General features: G+C 38.4%; 2 protein-coding genes across 13 annotated transcripts in view; both read left to right on the forward strand.

Moving 5' to 3' along the window:
- Nucleotides 1-9,926, forward strand: part of by (focal adhesion protein tensin) — a 112,942-nt gene extending 103,016 nt beyond the window's left edge. For all 12 annotated transcript variants that reach the window (XM_073080530.1, XM_073080529.1, XM_073080528.1 and 9 more), the window contains 10 exons: nucleotides 2,284-2,574; nucleotides 2,844-2,972; nucleotides 3,219-3,345; nucleotides 3,694-3,860; nucleotides 5,222-5,397; nucleotides 6,456-6,705; nucleotides 7,263-7,419; nucleotides 7,802-7,974; nucleotides 8,476-8,590; nucleotides 8,911-9,926. In XM_073080530.1, the coding sequence (XP_072936631.1) occupies nucleotides 2,284-2,574; nucleotides 2,844-2,972; nucleotides 3,219-3,345; nucleotides 3,694-3,860; nucleotides 5,222-5,397; nucleotides 6,456-6,705; nucleotides 7,263-7,419; nucleotides 7,802-7,974; nucleotides 8,476-8,590; nucleotides 8,911-8,949 (1,624 nt within the window). In that variant the 3' untranslated portion in view covers nucleotides 8,950-9,926. The remainder of the gene's footprint in view (nucleotides 1-2,283; nucleotides 2,575-2,843; nucleotides 2,973-3,218; nucleotides 3,346-3,693; nucleotides 3,861-5,221; nucleotides 5,398-6,455; nucleotides 6,706-7,262; nucleotides 7,420-7,801; nucleotides 7,975-8,475; nucleotides 8,591-8,910) is intronic.
- A 1,891-nt stretch (nucleotides 9,927-11,817) lies between these two features.
- LOC140747867 (uncharacterized) lies at nucleotides 11,818-15,125 on the forward strand. Its single transcript, XM_073080489.1, has 5 exons — nucleotides 11,818-11,865; nucleotides 12,784-12,990; nucleotides 13,384-13,556; nucleotides 13,929-14,095; nucleotides 14,539-15,125. Exons 1-5 carry the CDS (start codon nucleotides 11,818-11,820, stop codon nucleotides 14,847-14,849), a joined length of 906 nt encoding a protein of 301 aa, XP_072936590.1. The 3' UTR covers nucleotides 14,850-15,125.
- Nucleotides 15,126-15,193: the final 68 nt, after the last annotated feature.

Below are 15,193 nucleotides of genomic sequence, written 5' to 3' on the forward strand. Positions count from 1 at the left end.
CTCAAAAATGTGTAGAATTCTAGAATTAACTTAAAGGTATAAGATAACCATGATTAGCAATAATAGCTCTTCATCGGGAACAAGCAGTAAATTGCTGTAATTAGTTAAAGAGATCGTGTGTGGCCGTAACAACACGCTCTTTGTTGACTATCTCTATTAGGGGCAAAGATGTTTATTTAATTTCATAGAATGATTTCCACATAAGCCTTTATTAAAGAGTAATGGACTTACAATGGGTATAATTTCGTTCAAGGAAATTTAGATGTGTAAAATCGAATAATGAGTTTTCCAAATGTGATCAAAACTCAGCACATAGTTAAAATGAATCTGTGATTTGTAAATAAGTCTAAATTTTCTAAGCCGTTCCAATTTTTATCTGACTGCAGCTAAACAACTATATAGCTGAAGATAAAAATAAAAACCTTATTCTGGGAATTTAAAAAACAATACCAATTAGCACACAGGCGAAATCGCGAGCATTTCGTTATAAATGTAATAAATCAGATAAAATAATGTTTCCCGTGGCCATACTAATGGCACTTAAACTAGATTAAGAGATAATATTGTAAGTACGATAATACTGCGATATCGTGCTGTCAATCACGGCAATTACTATGCATTGTGCAACGACATTAACGAACGAGAAGCGTGCCTCGTCCTGGACATGAATACAGGACTATTTATGCGTAATAAATGTCAGCATATTATAATTAAACGTATTCATTGTCACACACACTCGTACACTCACTAACCATTAAAATGTCGTACACTTAATATAACTCTAGAGCGTTGGTATTTAAATGTAGTAACTAAGTGTATGTAAATGGACCCTCCTGGCATTTGAGATGCCACTTATGTAAAGTTGTGCTCTTGTGTACTTAGATTATAATCCTTTTAAAGCTATGTGCTTATCCAGATAGGAATGTGATGGATAGTGTGATTATACAATATGGTAAGGTACCGCAATATTTTAGTTTTGCGCGTTAAGAACTTACGTGGCTTGACTCCGGAGGCACCATCAGATCACCACAGCTATTTCTGCTTTATATGAAACGTGTTACCTGCTGCTGTGTTCTGGTTCGTAGGGTGAGGTTAGTGAGAAACACATGGAGGATATTCTAGCCTAGTCTTTCGAGGTGGCCGACCACACCTTTGGTTGGTGTCAGGACCTTAATACTATTTGATGTTGATAATAAAAGTGCATGGGCGAATTGTCTTTTTGTCCTTCCATAATAACGGTCTTTTTGAAATAAATAGCAAAATATTATATTTTAAAATTCATCGTTGTCTGTATATCAGGTTCGCAGATTTTATAGATAAAAATAAAAGTGTTTCCAATACCAAGATATTACAAATCAAAGTAGTTCGCAAGTAAACGGAAGCTATAATTGAGTGGAGTGGTGGGCGTGGGTCGGGCGAATCAGCAGGCTAGTCGTTCCGCGGCATTACCCACCGCACATGCGGGCCCATAAACTGATCGCTGCGAATTATGTGGCGCCAGCTGCCTATACGTTCCCAAGCACTGTTATGTGATGAGATAATATGAAATACTCGTACTATGACCATCCGCTGATCACTATATGGAATAGGCGCTTTCTAGAAAATAGGTAGCATTTGGCAAAACATTATCTGTAAGGCGCCTAATCGAAAACAAGTTTGCTAATTTTATTATGTTTTGCTACTTTCAATCAAGGCCTTTCTGTAGCAATCGCAACTAACGCCAGTTAGTTAGGGTTAATTGTTATCGTACTTAACGAACTGACGTGACAGGTGGTAAGCTTTAAATGGTAATGCGGGTGGTAATTCGAAGTTGTTTGCTTTGATTTGAGCGATGGCATGTGATTGCGTCGCCGTTGACCCAAACGAGTTGCTATTTCGAGATAAACGTCGCCATAAACGGGCGACAGCGACCGGACCGACGACGCCCGGTGCGCTCACGTAAATATACGTTGTCACATCTACTTTCTAATAAATGCTGCTTTGTTAGGTACGGGTCCATACGCGTTCTGGCACGATAATTCATGTAGATCGCTTAATTTGATAAGCTACATTCCAGTCCCAGTTATTACGGTTTTGATAGCGCTCTTGAGTTAATAATACCTAATTAAAAATATAATCTCGTCTTGTCCTTATACTTGAAAAAACCGGATACCTTTGCATAAATTCAACTTCATTAATTCGTTTTCTTCCATTTTATTAATACATGTAATAAATTACTTGAAATGAGATATTTTTTCACAATCGATAAAATGTTGAGGGTTTTGTATAATTTATTTGTGTCAGATGGATGAATGGAGAGGCAGAGTGGATAGATCGGCCACCGAGCAGTGCACGGAAATCGACTCCCGACAATGGCACGTGGAGATCAACAAGCACTTTGGGCTGGCGGGAGTCATCGCGGAGTCGGGAACCCAGGAGATCGGAGAGCAGCGCGGAAGGCAGCTCCGGACTGACATGGCTACAAAGGCAACAGCAGAAGCTCCGAGAGAGGAAGGAGGCTCGAGAGAGGGTGGCCAGGCTGCCATTGGAATGGGATGCGCCTTCGCGACACGTGCGCCGATCTGCTAGTCATCGGTGAGAACTCTTTGTGATTATTTATTTTACATGGTCTTTCTACAAAAATCACACTAAATGTTTATGCGTTTAATTAAATGACTTTTAAACATTATTCTGCAAGAACTAAACATTGATAATTTTTAGTAACATTTGGTTTATACGATAACTTTTAAAAACGAGAATATGAGAGTAATTTAATAGGATTTTGGATATAAAAAGCGTTTGAATTTAATATACCACATTTACGAATACGAGTCGAGGTACCTTACAGAATTGTTTTTTTGCAGTGTGGACGGGTATACAAGCGACACGACAGCTTTTGCAGATGACGACGACGATTTTAGCGTCCCCCTTCATGTGAACACTGCTCGCACGCCATTGAGAACTGATAGCATCAGTCCACAAGCACCAGACAGGTAGAGTTTATTTAAATAATATTTACTTGCTATATTATTTTATATATAATAATATCGTAATGATACAAGTGCCTTAAACATATAACGTATGTAAAGATAACTTTAACATTTTAAATATCGCATCAAATTTAATAAATCTTGCACTGAATGTTATATAGGTTGCCTATATAGGCAACCAATATAACTTTTTATCGAAATGCAATTTTCGTGAACTGCTCCCAAAATAAATATAATTCTTGTTTCCAGAACGTCATCTAGGAAATTCATGTATGAAAAGTTAACGACACGAGAGTGGAGCGCCAGCAGTACGCCCGTCGGCACGCCCGCGCCCGGCCTGCTGTCGCTGGCGGAGCCCCTCTCCAGCGATAATATCGTAAGCATATTATACACTTTTACTTGTTTGAAATATTGCCATATTAAATAGATCGCGTCTAATTAGTTTCCTATTGTAATTTCATACGACAAAATTGGTTTTCTTTATTTGGTTATTGTTTCTTTTTAAGTTGTCTGTGTTTCCTATGTAATGGAAAAAACTGCATTATCTTAGTATTTCCACGACTAAATTCGTAACAGTAATAAAATATTACGGTTATATAATATTTTATTTTAAAATAATTTACCTATACTGGTCGGACAGGTAGACCAGGGTATATTAAGGGTCATTACTAGAACTACCTTCGTAAGATCAATGTATTAAATGTATTTTCTATTTTGATACCAGATCCGCGAACGATCGGAGAGCTGGTCGCGCACGGAGTCGCGGGCGGAGTCGCGCGCGGAGTCGCGAGCGGGCACGCCCGCGTTCCCGACGCACCCGCGCACGCCCTACCCGCCCACGCCCACGCCCTCGCTCTCCGCGCGCCCGCCGCGCTCGCCGCCAGTCACCAGGTACATATTATTTCAAAAATACCAGTTACCAGGTAAATATAATTCCTAAAATAGCAGTTTCTTGTATGGGGACACACATTTATTTTCTGGCTATTTTTTATTTCTTGTTGTTATGGAGGCCACCATTGTACATACGTACTATGTAAGAAAATCAAGTGTTAGTCTATGTATTACGGTTCAGGAGATAGAGCCCCGTGACACACGGACAGACAGCGGAAGCTTAATAATAGGGATCGGTTTATACCCTTTGGGTACTTAAAATTATAAAAAGTAAAAAGTAAAACTACAAACTACAAAGTTGTATTGAATTTACTGTATTATGACAAAAAGATGGTAGTTAACCTCAATTAATACAGAGCCATTAATATATAAAGGTTCTTATTTAGAATTAAAGTTAACACAACATAATTAAAATAAATGTTATTCGTGCCAAACTTTATGACTTCCCTGAACAATTAAGCGAGCCGACACATGAGTGTTATTAAAAATATATGTATGTGAATTTAATGATAATACAACAAGAGAATTTAATGTAATTAATATTTAGTGGTGACCGGATTACATATTATACCTAATGGAAAATGTACCGTTCATCGCAACATCACAAATTGCGATCCACCATAAGTATAGCGCGCCCTTACAAATGCTGTCCCATTTTTAGAACCAGATTCTCTTCAATTATAAGGAAAATTTAGACTTTAATTACATTACTATGAGAACTCTACATATGGAGAACCTTAAAGAAAGTGGGAATTTATACTCGAAACATGTGTATCTTATTCAAGAGTTAGTACAACCAACCATTAATTAGAAATTAATACGCACATTACTATTAAAAAGAATAATATTAATTCCGGATTGTTCAAGAATGACGGAATTCAACTGATTAGGCATCCTTTTCTTATATTATTTGTTTGGGGCATAGATTAGTAAAGATTACTCACTCCTAACAAGAAAATGTAACCAGTTTTGAAAATTAAAATTGTCACTTTCATCTATTTTCGTGTTTGAAGAACATAAAAAATTTAGTTTTAAAATCATTTACGAATGTCACGATATTTCACCGCACTCCTTCTTCAATTTTGTGTTTTAACTGCGTATTTCGGCATTGTTCCGCGTAGTGTAAGTACAGAAGTGTCAGCCGTTTAAGCCATTTAATGGCTTCCTTCAATTACAAGGCGGTGAGGTATACTTATCCATGGTTTGGGGATATTGTTATAGTCCTCTCCAAACTGCAAGTCCGCTCTGAAGTTGTTGCGAGGCAGTAGTCATACAATTTGCTATGACGACGCGATTAATTACTATATTCAGAGCGGACTAGCAGGTTTACGCGGACTATACAACGGTTACATATATTTCAGGAAAGAGCGCGAAAGCAGCCCCGAGTCGGAGTACCGCGTGTACAACGGCAGCAGCGGGTCGCGGCGCTCGAGCGAGAGCGGCGGCGCCGAGCCGCAGCACGTGGCGCCCGACCGCGTACGGTTCGCGCGCGACACCAGCCACTACTGGTACAAGCCGAACATCTCCAGGGATGATGGTGGGTGTTAACGTGTTACTTGGGGGTTTTGTAGTTAGTAAGACTATCTTAAAATAATTTAATAAAGCATTTTTTAAATTTTATGAACAAGCCTTCGATCACTAATAGGAATCGATCGAAGGAACAGGCATTATTTGCTCGTCTAAAGGTCGTTTTGGATTTAAAAAGTAATAATATATCAGTTTTTTAATATGTTATGTATACATCTTATATATAAAACGATTTGCCCGCCGCTTCGCTCGCGTTACGAAGTAATATTCTTAGCCAAGAAGATTTATACAAACTTTCATCCCCTATTTTATCCCCTTGGGGGTACAAATGATCAAAATCCTTTCTTAGCGGATGGCGGAATCCAGTGGTTTCGGCTGTGCGTTGATAGATCACTATGTCAGTCAGTTACCTTTGAGTTATATATATTTAGATTCTTGTGTCACAATGTCAGTTACCGTACTCCTCCGAAACGGCTTTACCGATTTTGGCCAAATTTTATATGCATATTCAGTAGGTCTGAGTATCGGCTACTATCTATTTTTCATACCCTTTAGTGATAAGGATTGTTCACCCTTAGCTTTTTTTTTTAATTTTGCACAATTTCTTTTGTTTTTATTTTTCTATAATGTGGCATTAAAAATACATACAACCCTAAATTATTTACCCTTTTATCACCAACCCCAATTTTTTATAGCCATTTCAGTAATTTCATCAACTTTCATACCGCTCGATGTTAGATTTTTAATGTTTTTATATGGCTTTAACACAACGTCTGCCCGGTCAGTTAGTTATTCTATATAAGAATACATTTTTATCTCAAAATATTATTCGCATTTATAATCTCGTTTCGGATTATAATTATGTAAATGGTGGAATTTGTATGTTTCTCGCTCACACATCATAGAAGACAGACCCAATAGAAATGGCAAAAAAACCAAAATGTCAGCATTATTATTTGCGTCGCGATTCTCTATAATTATGGTTTAAGCTGGCGGCATACAAACCGGCCGTTTGAACTACGACCTTCATTACCACAAGATGTACCTACAACAAACGTGACATTACAGCTGTGGCAGCGCTCCAACCGCTGGAGGAGGGCGCGTTCATCGTGCGCGACTCGAACTCGTTCCCGGGCGCGTTCGGGCTGGCCGTGCGCGCGGGCGGCGGCGTGCGGCACTTCCTGGTGGAGCCGGCGGCGCGCGGCGTGCGCCTGCGCGGCTGCCCCGACGAGCCCGTCTTCAGCTCGCTCTCCGCGCTCGTCTACCAGCACACCGTCACTCCGCTCGCGCTGCCCGTGCCGCTGCGGCTGCCCGACAGGTATAGTCCCCTATGAAGTTAATGCGCGCAGGTGTTAGTTAGAGAGCCAATGCGGTCGAACACAACTACAAGCATACACTGCGAAGCAACGTAGGGACACATTAACGCAGCTATGTACCCGTGGGCGAGAGCGGACTGCGAACGGGTGCCGGGGGCGTCCCGCACTGTCTTCGTCCCACTAAAAGGAATAATTAAAGTTATTATTAAAGGGTTCATATCTGATATTAGCAGTTCACATTATTGTAATAGAAATTGTAATATAAAAAGTAATTTAGCAAAATTAATTACAGTTGAGGGTTTTTAAGTTATCATTAAAATTTATAGTGGGCATTTTTGTTACCTTAGGATATCTCCGAAAAAATCTGAACAGGTTTTCAATGCTCAATTTACGATCATTAAATCCAAAGTTGGCAAATATTTAATGGGCCATATACATTTTACACTAAAATGACACTTAGAACTTGGACAAAAAGCTTTACTTTAATATATTAAACAGTTATACATTAATATTGCAAAATAAAAATACGTGACGTATAAATCAATTATAACTGTACCAGGGATCCATGGACGGGCGGCGGTGCGAGCGCGGCGGCGCGCGCGCTGTTGGCGACGGGCGCGGCGTGCCACGTGCTGCTGCTGGGCGCGGAGAACACCGAAGCACTCACCGGGCCCGCCGCCGTCAAGCGCGCTGTACACAACATCCTGCAGAAGAAGGTTAGCATCAAGCGTTATTATCAATTATTATATTTCCATACGCTTTAATATTTTATTTCTGCATAATGAATGTAACGCTAAGCGCTGCTGTGGTCTGGTTTGAAGTGTGTGGTTAGGGAGACATAGCCTCAGAGGTAGCGGTGCATCTGTGGCCGACTTCAGGTAGGAATACCTAATTCTATTTAGGGTTGATTACAGATTTCCATGGGCGGCAGTAGCCACTTGCCATCAGGTGGACTACATGGTTGTCTGCTACTCCTATATTATAAAAAAACAATAATATACTTGTCATTAATATCTGAATCAGGTGGCATTAACAAGGTGACTATACTTAGATTTCCGTGTAATTGTCACACAGTTAATACAATATCTCATTCCCCAGGCGCCGGCGCACGTGGTCCACTTCAAGGTGTTCGGCGGCGGCATCACGCTGACGGACGCGGCGCGCAAGCTGTTCTTCCGCCGCCACTACCCCGCCGCCGGGGTCTCCTACGCCGGCCTCGACCCCGAGGAGCGCCGCTACCATCACAACGATAATGGAACTCAAGGCGAAAAGTAAGTTTGTGACACTATAATTGCAGTGTTTTAGTTAATTAGGTAGAAACCCGCGAAAATTCTAGTCCACTCCGAAACAGGTTTATCTAGTATATACTCCGTAACGTAAGGGTACACTAACACAGCTATGTACCCGTGGGCGAGAGCGGGCAGCGGGTGGGTGCCGGGGGATCCCGCGCTGTGCAATTAAGACGCGACTCGTTTCTATATTTGGAGCGGACTAGCAGCTTGGCGCGGACTTACTCAAAAGATTACCAATTTTTCGTTATTACGTATTGCCAAGTCATATATAGGTAATAGAACTACTGATTACAAAATTGTAATGGATTATTATAAACAAAATAAGAATACAGAACACTAGAAAAAAATATTTTACCTGTCTTTAAAAACTTTCTATAATTATACTATTCATTGATTCAACCCTATACAAATTACAAAAAAGAATAATGAATCGACACCATAATGTTGTTGTTTGACAATATTTATACTTTGTTCCCGCAGACGCATCTTCGCGTTCGTGGCGCGCGCGTCGTCCGGCGCCGACAACCAGTGCCACGTGTTCGCCGAGCTCGAGCCCGAGCAGCCCGCCACGGCCATCGTTAACTTCGTCAATAAGGTATCCTACATATTTTTATGTGCAGTATTAGTATTAACTACTTCAATTTTACGTTACCCGTTCAGGCTATAGTCACAGTAGAAATATTTATACTGTGCTAATTATAGTCATCCTCATACATAATATCTCAAAAATACATTGCTGATCAAGCGCAACACGCTGTAATGTACCTGCAGATATACTGTAAAATGAACATTAGGATGTCTGTAAAATTTACTGAATATGCCTAAAAGCAATTTCATTTGGTAAAAAAATCGAAATGCGCTAATATAAATGTTCGTCTAAGTTTTAATCTTAATCAAAACTGTCTATTGTTTCAGGCTCTTCTTGGAAACTCCCAAAAGCGAGACATAATTTGAGGAACTAAATGAAATCACATCGGATTATAATTTTATTTAAATACTCACTATTACGATCAGTGTATAACACGGATGAAGCAAATTTTATTTAATCATTATGATTTTTTTTGGGTTAAAATACGTATCTATTTAAAGTCACGTCATCTCTTAATATACGATTTATTCCACTATTATTTTATGAAATATTTTCATTTCAATTGAACTTGGTTATTATGAATTTAAATTTATAAATATCTATTTTCAAAGATTGAATACGCTTCATATTCACCAAGTACAATTTATTTTTAATGTTAGTTTAAAGGTATAATATAAACATGATAATTATGCTATTAATACTTTAGATTAGAAAGAAACTAACTAGTCTCATTTAATTTAATGTAGTGTAGTAACATCGTGCGTGCCTAATATACAATAAACAACATTTCCAGTGAAAATATGTTTACCATTATAAACATGAATAATTATAAAAGAGTAATAGATAGGTATTATTAAAATAAATTACTGTTAATCATTGCATTTCATATGTATATTTTATTTATTTTCAATGAATGAATGATAAAACAACGAAAATATTTGTACAATATTGAATGGAAATATTAAGACGCTTTTGCTAGCATACCATGTTAAGTTTGCACAGAGGATAAAATTACATTTACATCTCAATGGGTATATCTAATAATAACTATCACATTCGTCTATTCAACAACGATTCGTTTTATAGAAGTAACATTTAATGTTATTATTTTTATTGTTAGGGAAAAGGCTAATCATTACATTTTTGTAGAGGTAAAGGATTTAAAGCCAGGTAATGCCTTAACCGTGATCTATGCATAGTACATAATTATAAACAAGTATACATTATGATAACTGCGATGCTATGTAACCAGTTTATGATATTAATTTAACACATTATAATAATGATAAATAACTGTTGTAAAATGTATTTATTGGTTATAAATAAATATTATGGAAACAAAGTGTATTTTAATCAACATTCGACTAGTATCTCTAAGAATGAAATGATATTAAGCAAAACTTCCTATTCTTATATCCTTACAAAACCATTCACTGGACCATGACTGTTACCAAACACAAAAAAAATGTAATGCATACAAAAAAATATTTTTCAGACGTACATTTTATTTAAATAAATTACATTGTGCTCCTTAATATTTTATTCAATATAATATTTAATTAAATAATGAAAGATCGGCCCAGCCTCCGACATTTCATTACATAAGGTTTAATTAATTACTTCAATGTGCACGTGATTTATATTTGTATGGATTGACGCGCGGTGTCCGGTGGCCGCTGCGATGTCAGTCTTCCGAGCGGCCGAACCTCAGGTGTCCGTAGTCGTCGAAAGCATCGTCGGAGCGCGCTGCTCGATTCCGTATGAGACCATAGTCTCGGTAGAGATGGCGGGGACGGAACTCCTCCTCGTCGTCCAGTACGGGCAGGTGGCGGACGTTAGCCGCATCGCAGCAACGAAGCGTTACCACCACCGCTAAGGCGAGCGCCAGCGCTACGAGGGTTATGGTCCGCATGGTGCCTGCTACTAGAAAATGATTGAACACGTTTAAATATCGAAATTCAAGTTTTAATATCAGAACTAAAAAAGTAATTTATGGTGTACACATAGATAAGTAAAGATTACTCACTCCTGACAAGAAAATATACAAAGTTTTGAGAATTGAAATAGTTGCATAAAAAAGTTTTGCCACATCTCCGTGCTAAAATGTCCCTAAAATATTTGAATTATTTATTTATTATGTAAATTACGCAGTATTACTTATTTATTCGTAAATTTTCTCTAAAATGTTTTTATTTATCAAGAATTCAAAAAAAGAACTTACAAATAAGCCGTTTGTGGCTTCATTCAATTTCAAGGCGGTGAAGTATCTTATCTAATCTATGGGTGTACATTATGCTTTGGTTCATTGGTTCAATATGGTTTATTGGTTCAACTGTTTTATCCTAATAAATAAAAAATCATTCCCAACTGTTGTTGACCATAGAGAAAGGTCCACCGACTGTATAATTATGATATTCAAGTAATTAAAAAGTCTAAACGTAGAAAAAACAGTTTAAATCACTTTTTGTGATATTTTAATACGCCATAAATCTATGAATGTACAGGTATATGTATATTTTACATAAATACCATCACTTTTATTTTACTTCACCAGATTATGTATTATCTATACGAATATAACACATTAAATAAATGGCTAGTGAAAAAATAAAACAACAAACCATAAATAATGGAATATAGAACTTTATATGACTTCGTTCTACTTACCAGCTTTTATGAAGAATGGCTCGGGAAGATGGTAACCGCCATTTATATAGTGAGGCGTTCGCCCCAGCGAAAACAACACTCCCCCTGCTTTAATATTCCCCTCGCAGCCTGCCTTTCAGAGGCACTATGAAAATTGACATATTTCAATTATTTAAACAGACTGAATTGATCTCATTAGACGCTTCAAATTATTTTTCCAGAGATCAGAAAGCCACATTTTCTTTGAAAATGTTAGAAATTTGCGAAAGCAATTTGCAATGTTATTTTTATCTGAGCGCTGCGGATATCTCGTAATACTGGACCAAAGCTCACAAAATTAATTTTATTATTTTTATAACAAAATAAAATTAAAAAATAAAAATAACAAGGCGGAATGTAGTATACAGATAAATAATTTATCTGTGATATTACTTTATCATTCTTCCCGCCATTTGTGACCAAGCTGAGGCTGCTTGTAGCTCGAGTGCACACTGTACTGCCTAACAGAAGACCCCTCACCCTAATCGTGATATGAGATCAATGTCCGTGCTAAACGAGTAATTTAACAGTACGTACGGGTACCAAAAATGGGTAATTCTGAATTTGAATTATTTGAAAAAGATTTCATGGAGCTTGTAGGTGAATTTCAATCACTAAGCGTAAGCAAATATTAATTTATGTTTTTAAACATACCTTGTCATAAATATTTAAAAACAAAAATGTTACATATAGTGTACCTAGTTTCTGTTTTACTTTACAATGTTTATTATCAAAATCTCCAAAGTTAACGCTTGTATAGTCCGCGTAAAACTGCTAGTCCGCTCTTGAATATAGAAAGGAGTCGCGTTGCCATAGCAAATTTTATGGCTACACCTGCTCGCAACAACTTCAGAGCGGACTAGCCGTTTGGCGCTGACTATACCTAATTCTCATAAACATAACGGCATTTAAATATCAAACAGCAAAAATAAAATACATAAAAGTTTCTTTTACATTTGAAGTTTTGAACCCCATTAGATAATTGCTTACTTTATATTATGTTACAAACATTAGGGCACCTGTGTCATGTGTGCGTGCTTAAAACCAAGTAACTGAACATGTCTTCTGTCTTAAAGTGAATTCCGTATGTACCTATATCATGTAGTTGGTACCTTCCCAGACCCAGAATAGATCGTGTCCGGGCCCTTTGACTGGTATTGCTTTACAAGTGCGGTAGAATGAAGACGACGCAACATACCGAGCATACAGTCCACCTGATGGTAAGTGGCTACTGCCGCCCATGGACATCTGTAATTAACCCCAGATAGGATTAGATATTCCCACCTGCGGTTGGCCACAAATGCGCCGCTACCCCTGAGGACTAAGCTGGAACGCCTCGGAAAATTCTGTCTCCCTTACCACACCCTTCAAACCGGAACACAGCAGCGCCTAACAATGCTGTTATTAGGTAGAAATAGGTGTGGCGGTGGTGCCGCCGGAGTCGAACCACAAAGGGTTCTACCACCTTCATCTATTATTATATCTTTGTTTGCTATTGAATCACCCGTACGTAGCTATCTGAGGCGCGACTGCGTGAGGTAATTCGCACGGAGGCGACGCGCGCCGAGGCGGCCGAGGCGGCGAAGCAGACGGCGGAGCGCGCGGCGGCGGACGCCCGCGCCAGCGCCGCCGCCGCCACCGCCGCCGCCGCGCACGCCGCGCAGTCGCTCGCTAATACTCACGATGAGACCATCTCTCTTAAGATGAAGTTAGAGATAGCGGTACGAACTGTAGCTAGTTCTTTACGCGCCGTACTTATGCATTTTCCTCCTTCCATTACCTTCCTCTTATCCTTCCTACCTGGTAACCGAGGACCAAATATATCCGGCTATTAGGTAAGTATATTCTGGTTAAGTCCTACCCAAAAAAAGGCTAGAAGGGTGAATAGCAATAAAATTACACACATGGAAAAAAGGCCGCACATGATTCCATCGCATGTCTATTACTCATAACATGAATCATGTAATAGGAAAAGTAGAGACAAACCCACCTATTGTAATAGGTTTCACTAGATCCCATGTTATTGTCAACGTCAAGTAGCTAGTTAACGTTAGTCGTTAACGAAATGTAGGTACTTATTAATAATAACGTCTGTCAATTTAACTTTTTACTAGGAGCGTCAACATAGTCTTATTGAAGAAAAACACACAGAATTGCTAAATCAAGTGGCAACATTAGATAAAGAACTACAACAACTTCGGCCGATACAGTCAGCGCACACGTCTCTAAAGAATCAGTACATTGAGTTGCTAAATCGAATAAAATCTGCTACTGAAGATGCACGAAGGTGCGTATACTTTGACTAAGTATACATAATTACTTATGATTGATCACAATTAGCATTCTAGAACATATCTACATAAGTACATACTTAATTCAACCGAGCACATTTCTGAGAATTCTCCATAATGTTCTAAAATGCATGCGAAGTCTGCTAATTTACATTTTGTCTCAGCATGGCGCATCTACTATGGCCATCACAAATAAAAAAGTAAAATTAACTTTTTAAAAATTCAATGCTTAGCCGAAGGCCTTTGTCTTCGACCAAAACTTAAAAAGGAAAAAGCAATCGATAAACAACAACTTGTAATTTTGCAACAAATCAATGCAAGGAGTTCAATAAGAAATTGTACCAATATTGAGAACTTATACATTGTAGCGAATCATCTCGGCTTGGTAATGAGCTGAGAAGAGTGGAGAAATGCGCAAGCGCAGGTTTAGAGATACGAGAGCGCGCTCGGCTGGCGGCCACGGCGCACGCTCGGGAGAGACGCCTCACCGCCGCTGAAATACAACATACCTCCAAGGAGTTATGCGCTGCTAATGGTGAACATTTTGCCTTTGTGTAAATGCCTCTACCACATATTTCCGTCATCGCCCAGGGTTGACTGGCAAAGAATGACATTAGGCCTTGAGTTCATCCTCGTAACCCTTAGCTTAAGGTGTTTCAAAAGAAATAAATAAATAAAGTTTATAATAAGTAATACGTTTATGGTTTCAACCACATGTTTTCATTGTGCACATACGATGAATATATAATGAACATGATAAATATGAACTAATTTGAGAAAATTTACTAATATTACCTATACCTACATTTGTGAGTTTAGGTGCAAAATATGAGGTTGGAAAAATAGCAAAGTGATGCAAAGTTATTTATGACACAAATTGACCTTTAAATATAAATTTACGAGTACCTTTTTCACATCTAAATATGTTTTGATTTATCAGTGCCTATTTATTTGTGTTGATCTTTTAAATATTTACAGTTGAAATAACGCGTCTTGGAGCTTTAGTAACCGAGCTGCAATATCGCCTATCAGAGCTAAGGGATGGTAAACCAAAAAGTAAAAGTGTTAAAGATCCCGATCAGGAGTCATTGCTAGAAGTTAGAGCTGCTTTGGAGTCGGAGCGAGCGGGTGCGGCGAGGCTGGAGCGCTCGCTGGCGGCCGCGCTGGCGGACAATGCTATGCTGGCTTCTAAACTACATGCCAATGATAACACGGAGTCGCCGACTACGCCACATAATTCAAACGGCTTCACTAATATCTGCCCCATCGACTCATTCCTTGAAGACTAAGATTTAAAGTTGCTGAAAATGTAACCTTGCTCTTCGATATGTTTGCTTGTCCTTATACAATTTCCTTAAGTTTTATTTAAAGAATTTTGATTGTTTGATGATATTTTATATTTTAAATAAATTAACAATGTCATATTTTCTGTCTTTTCGTTACTAAGTAAACGTTTTTGGGTTCCGGGTGTCTAGTATAAACTTACGTTTTACCTTCCTTTTCATAATTCTGAACTTTTTCCGGCGTATAGTGTAAATATACCGTGCAGATCATTTAGTATGCCAATAGCGTTAGTATACAACTCTTATTAATTTTGTACAAATATGTAGCTAGATGTTTTGTAAAGAATACG

The sequence above is a fragment of the Epargyreus clarus genome, unplaced genomic scaffold (genome assembly GCF_041222505.1).
Source record: "Epargyreus clarus isolate Ecla_fem2 unplaced genomic scaffold, WU_Ecla_fem_2.2 ptg000015l, whole genome shotgun sequence".
Taxonomy (NCBI): domain Eukaryota; kingdom Metazoa; phylum Arthropoda; class Insecta; order Lepidoptera; family Hesperiidae; genus Epargyreus; species Epargyreus clarus.

Bases quoted from the DNA above. Each gene is read 5' to 3' on its own strand.
- LOC140747867 (XM_073080489.1), top strand. From the start codon at position 11,818: ATGGGTAATTCTGAATTTGAATTATTTGAAAAAGATTTCATGGAGCTT. The intron at 11,866-12,783 runs GTAGGTGAATTT...ACCCGTACGTAG, and splicing joins AAAAAGATTTCATGGAGCTT to CTATCTGAGGCGCGACTGCG. The intron at 13,557-13,928 runs GTGCGTATACTT...TATACATTGTAG, and splicing joins GCTACTGAAGATGCACGAAG to CGAATCATCTCGGCTTGGTA.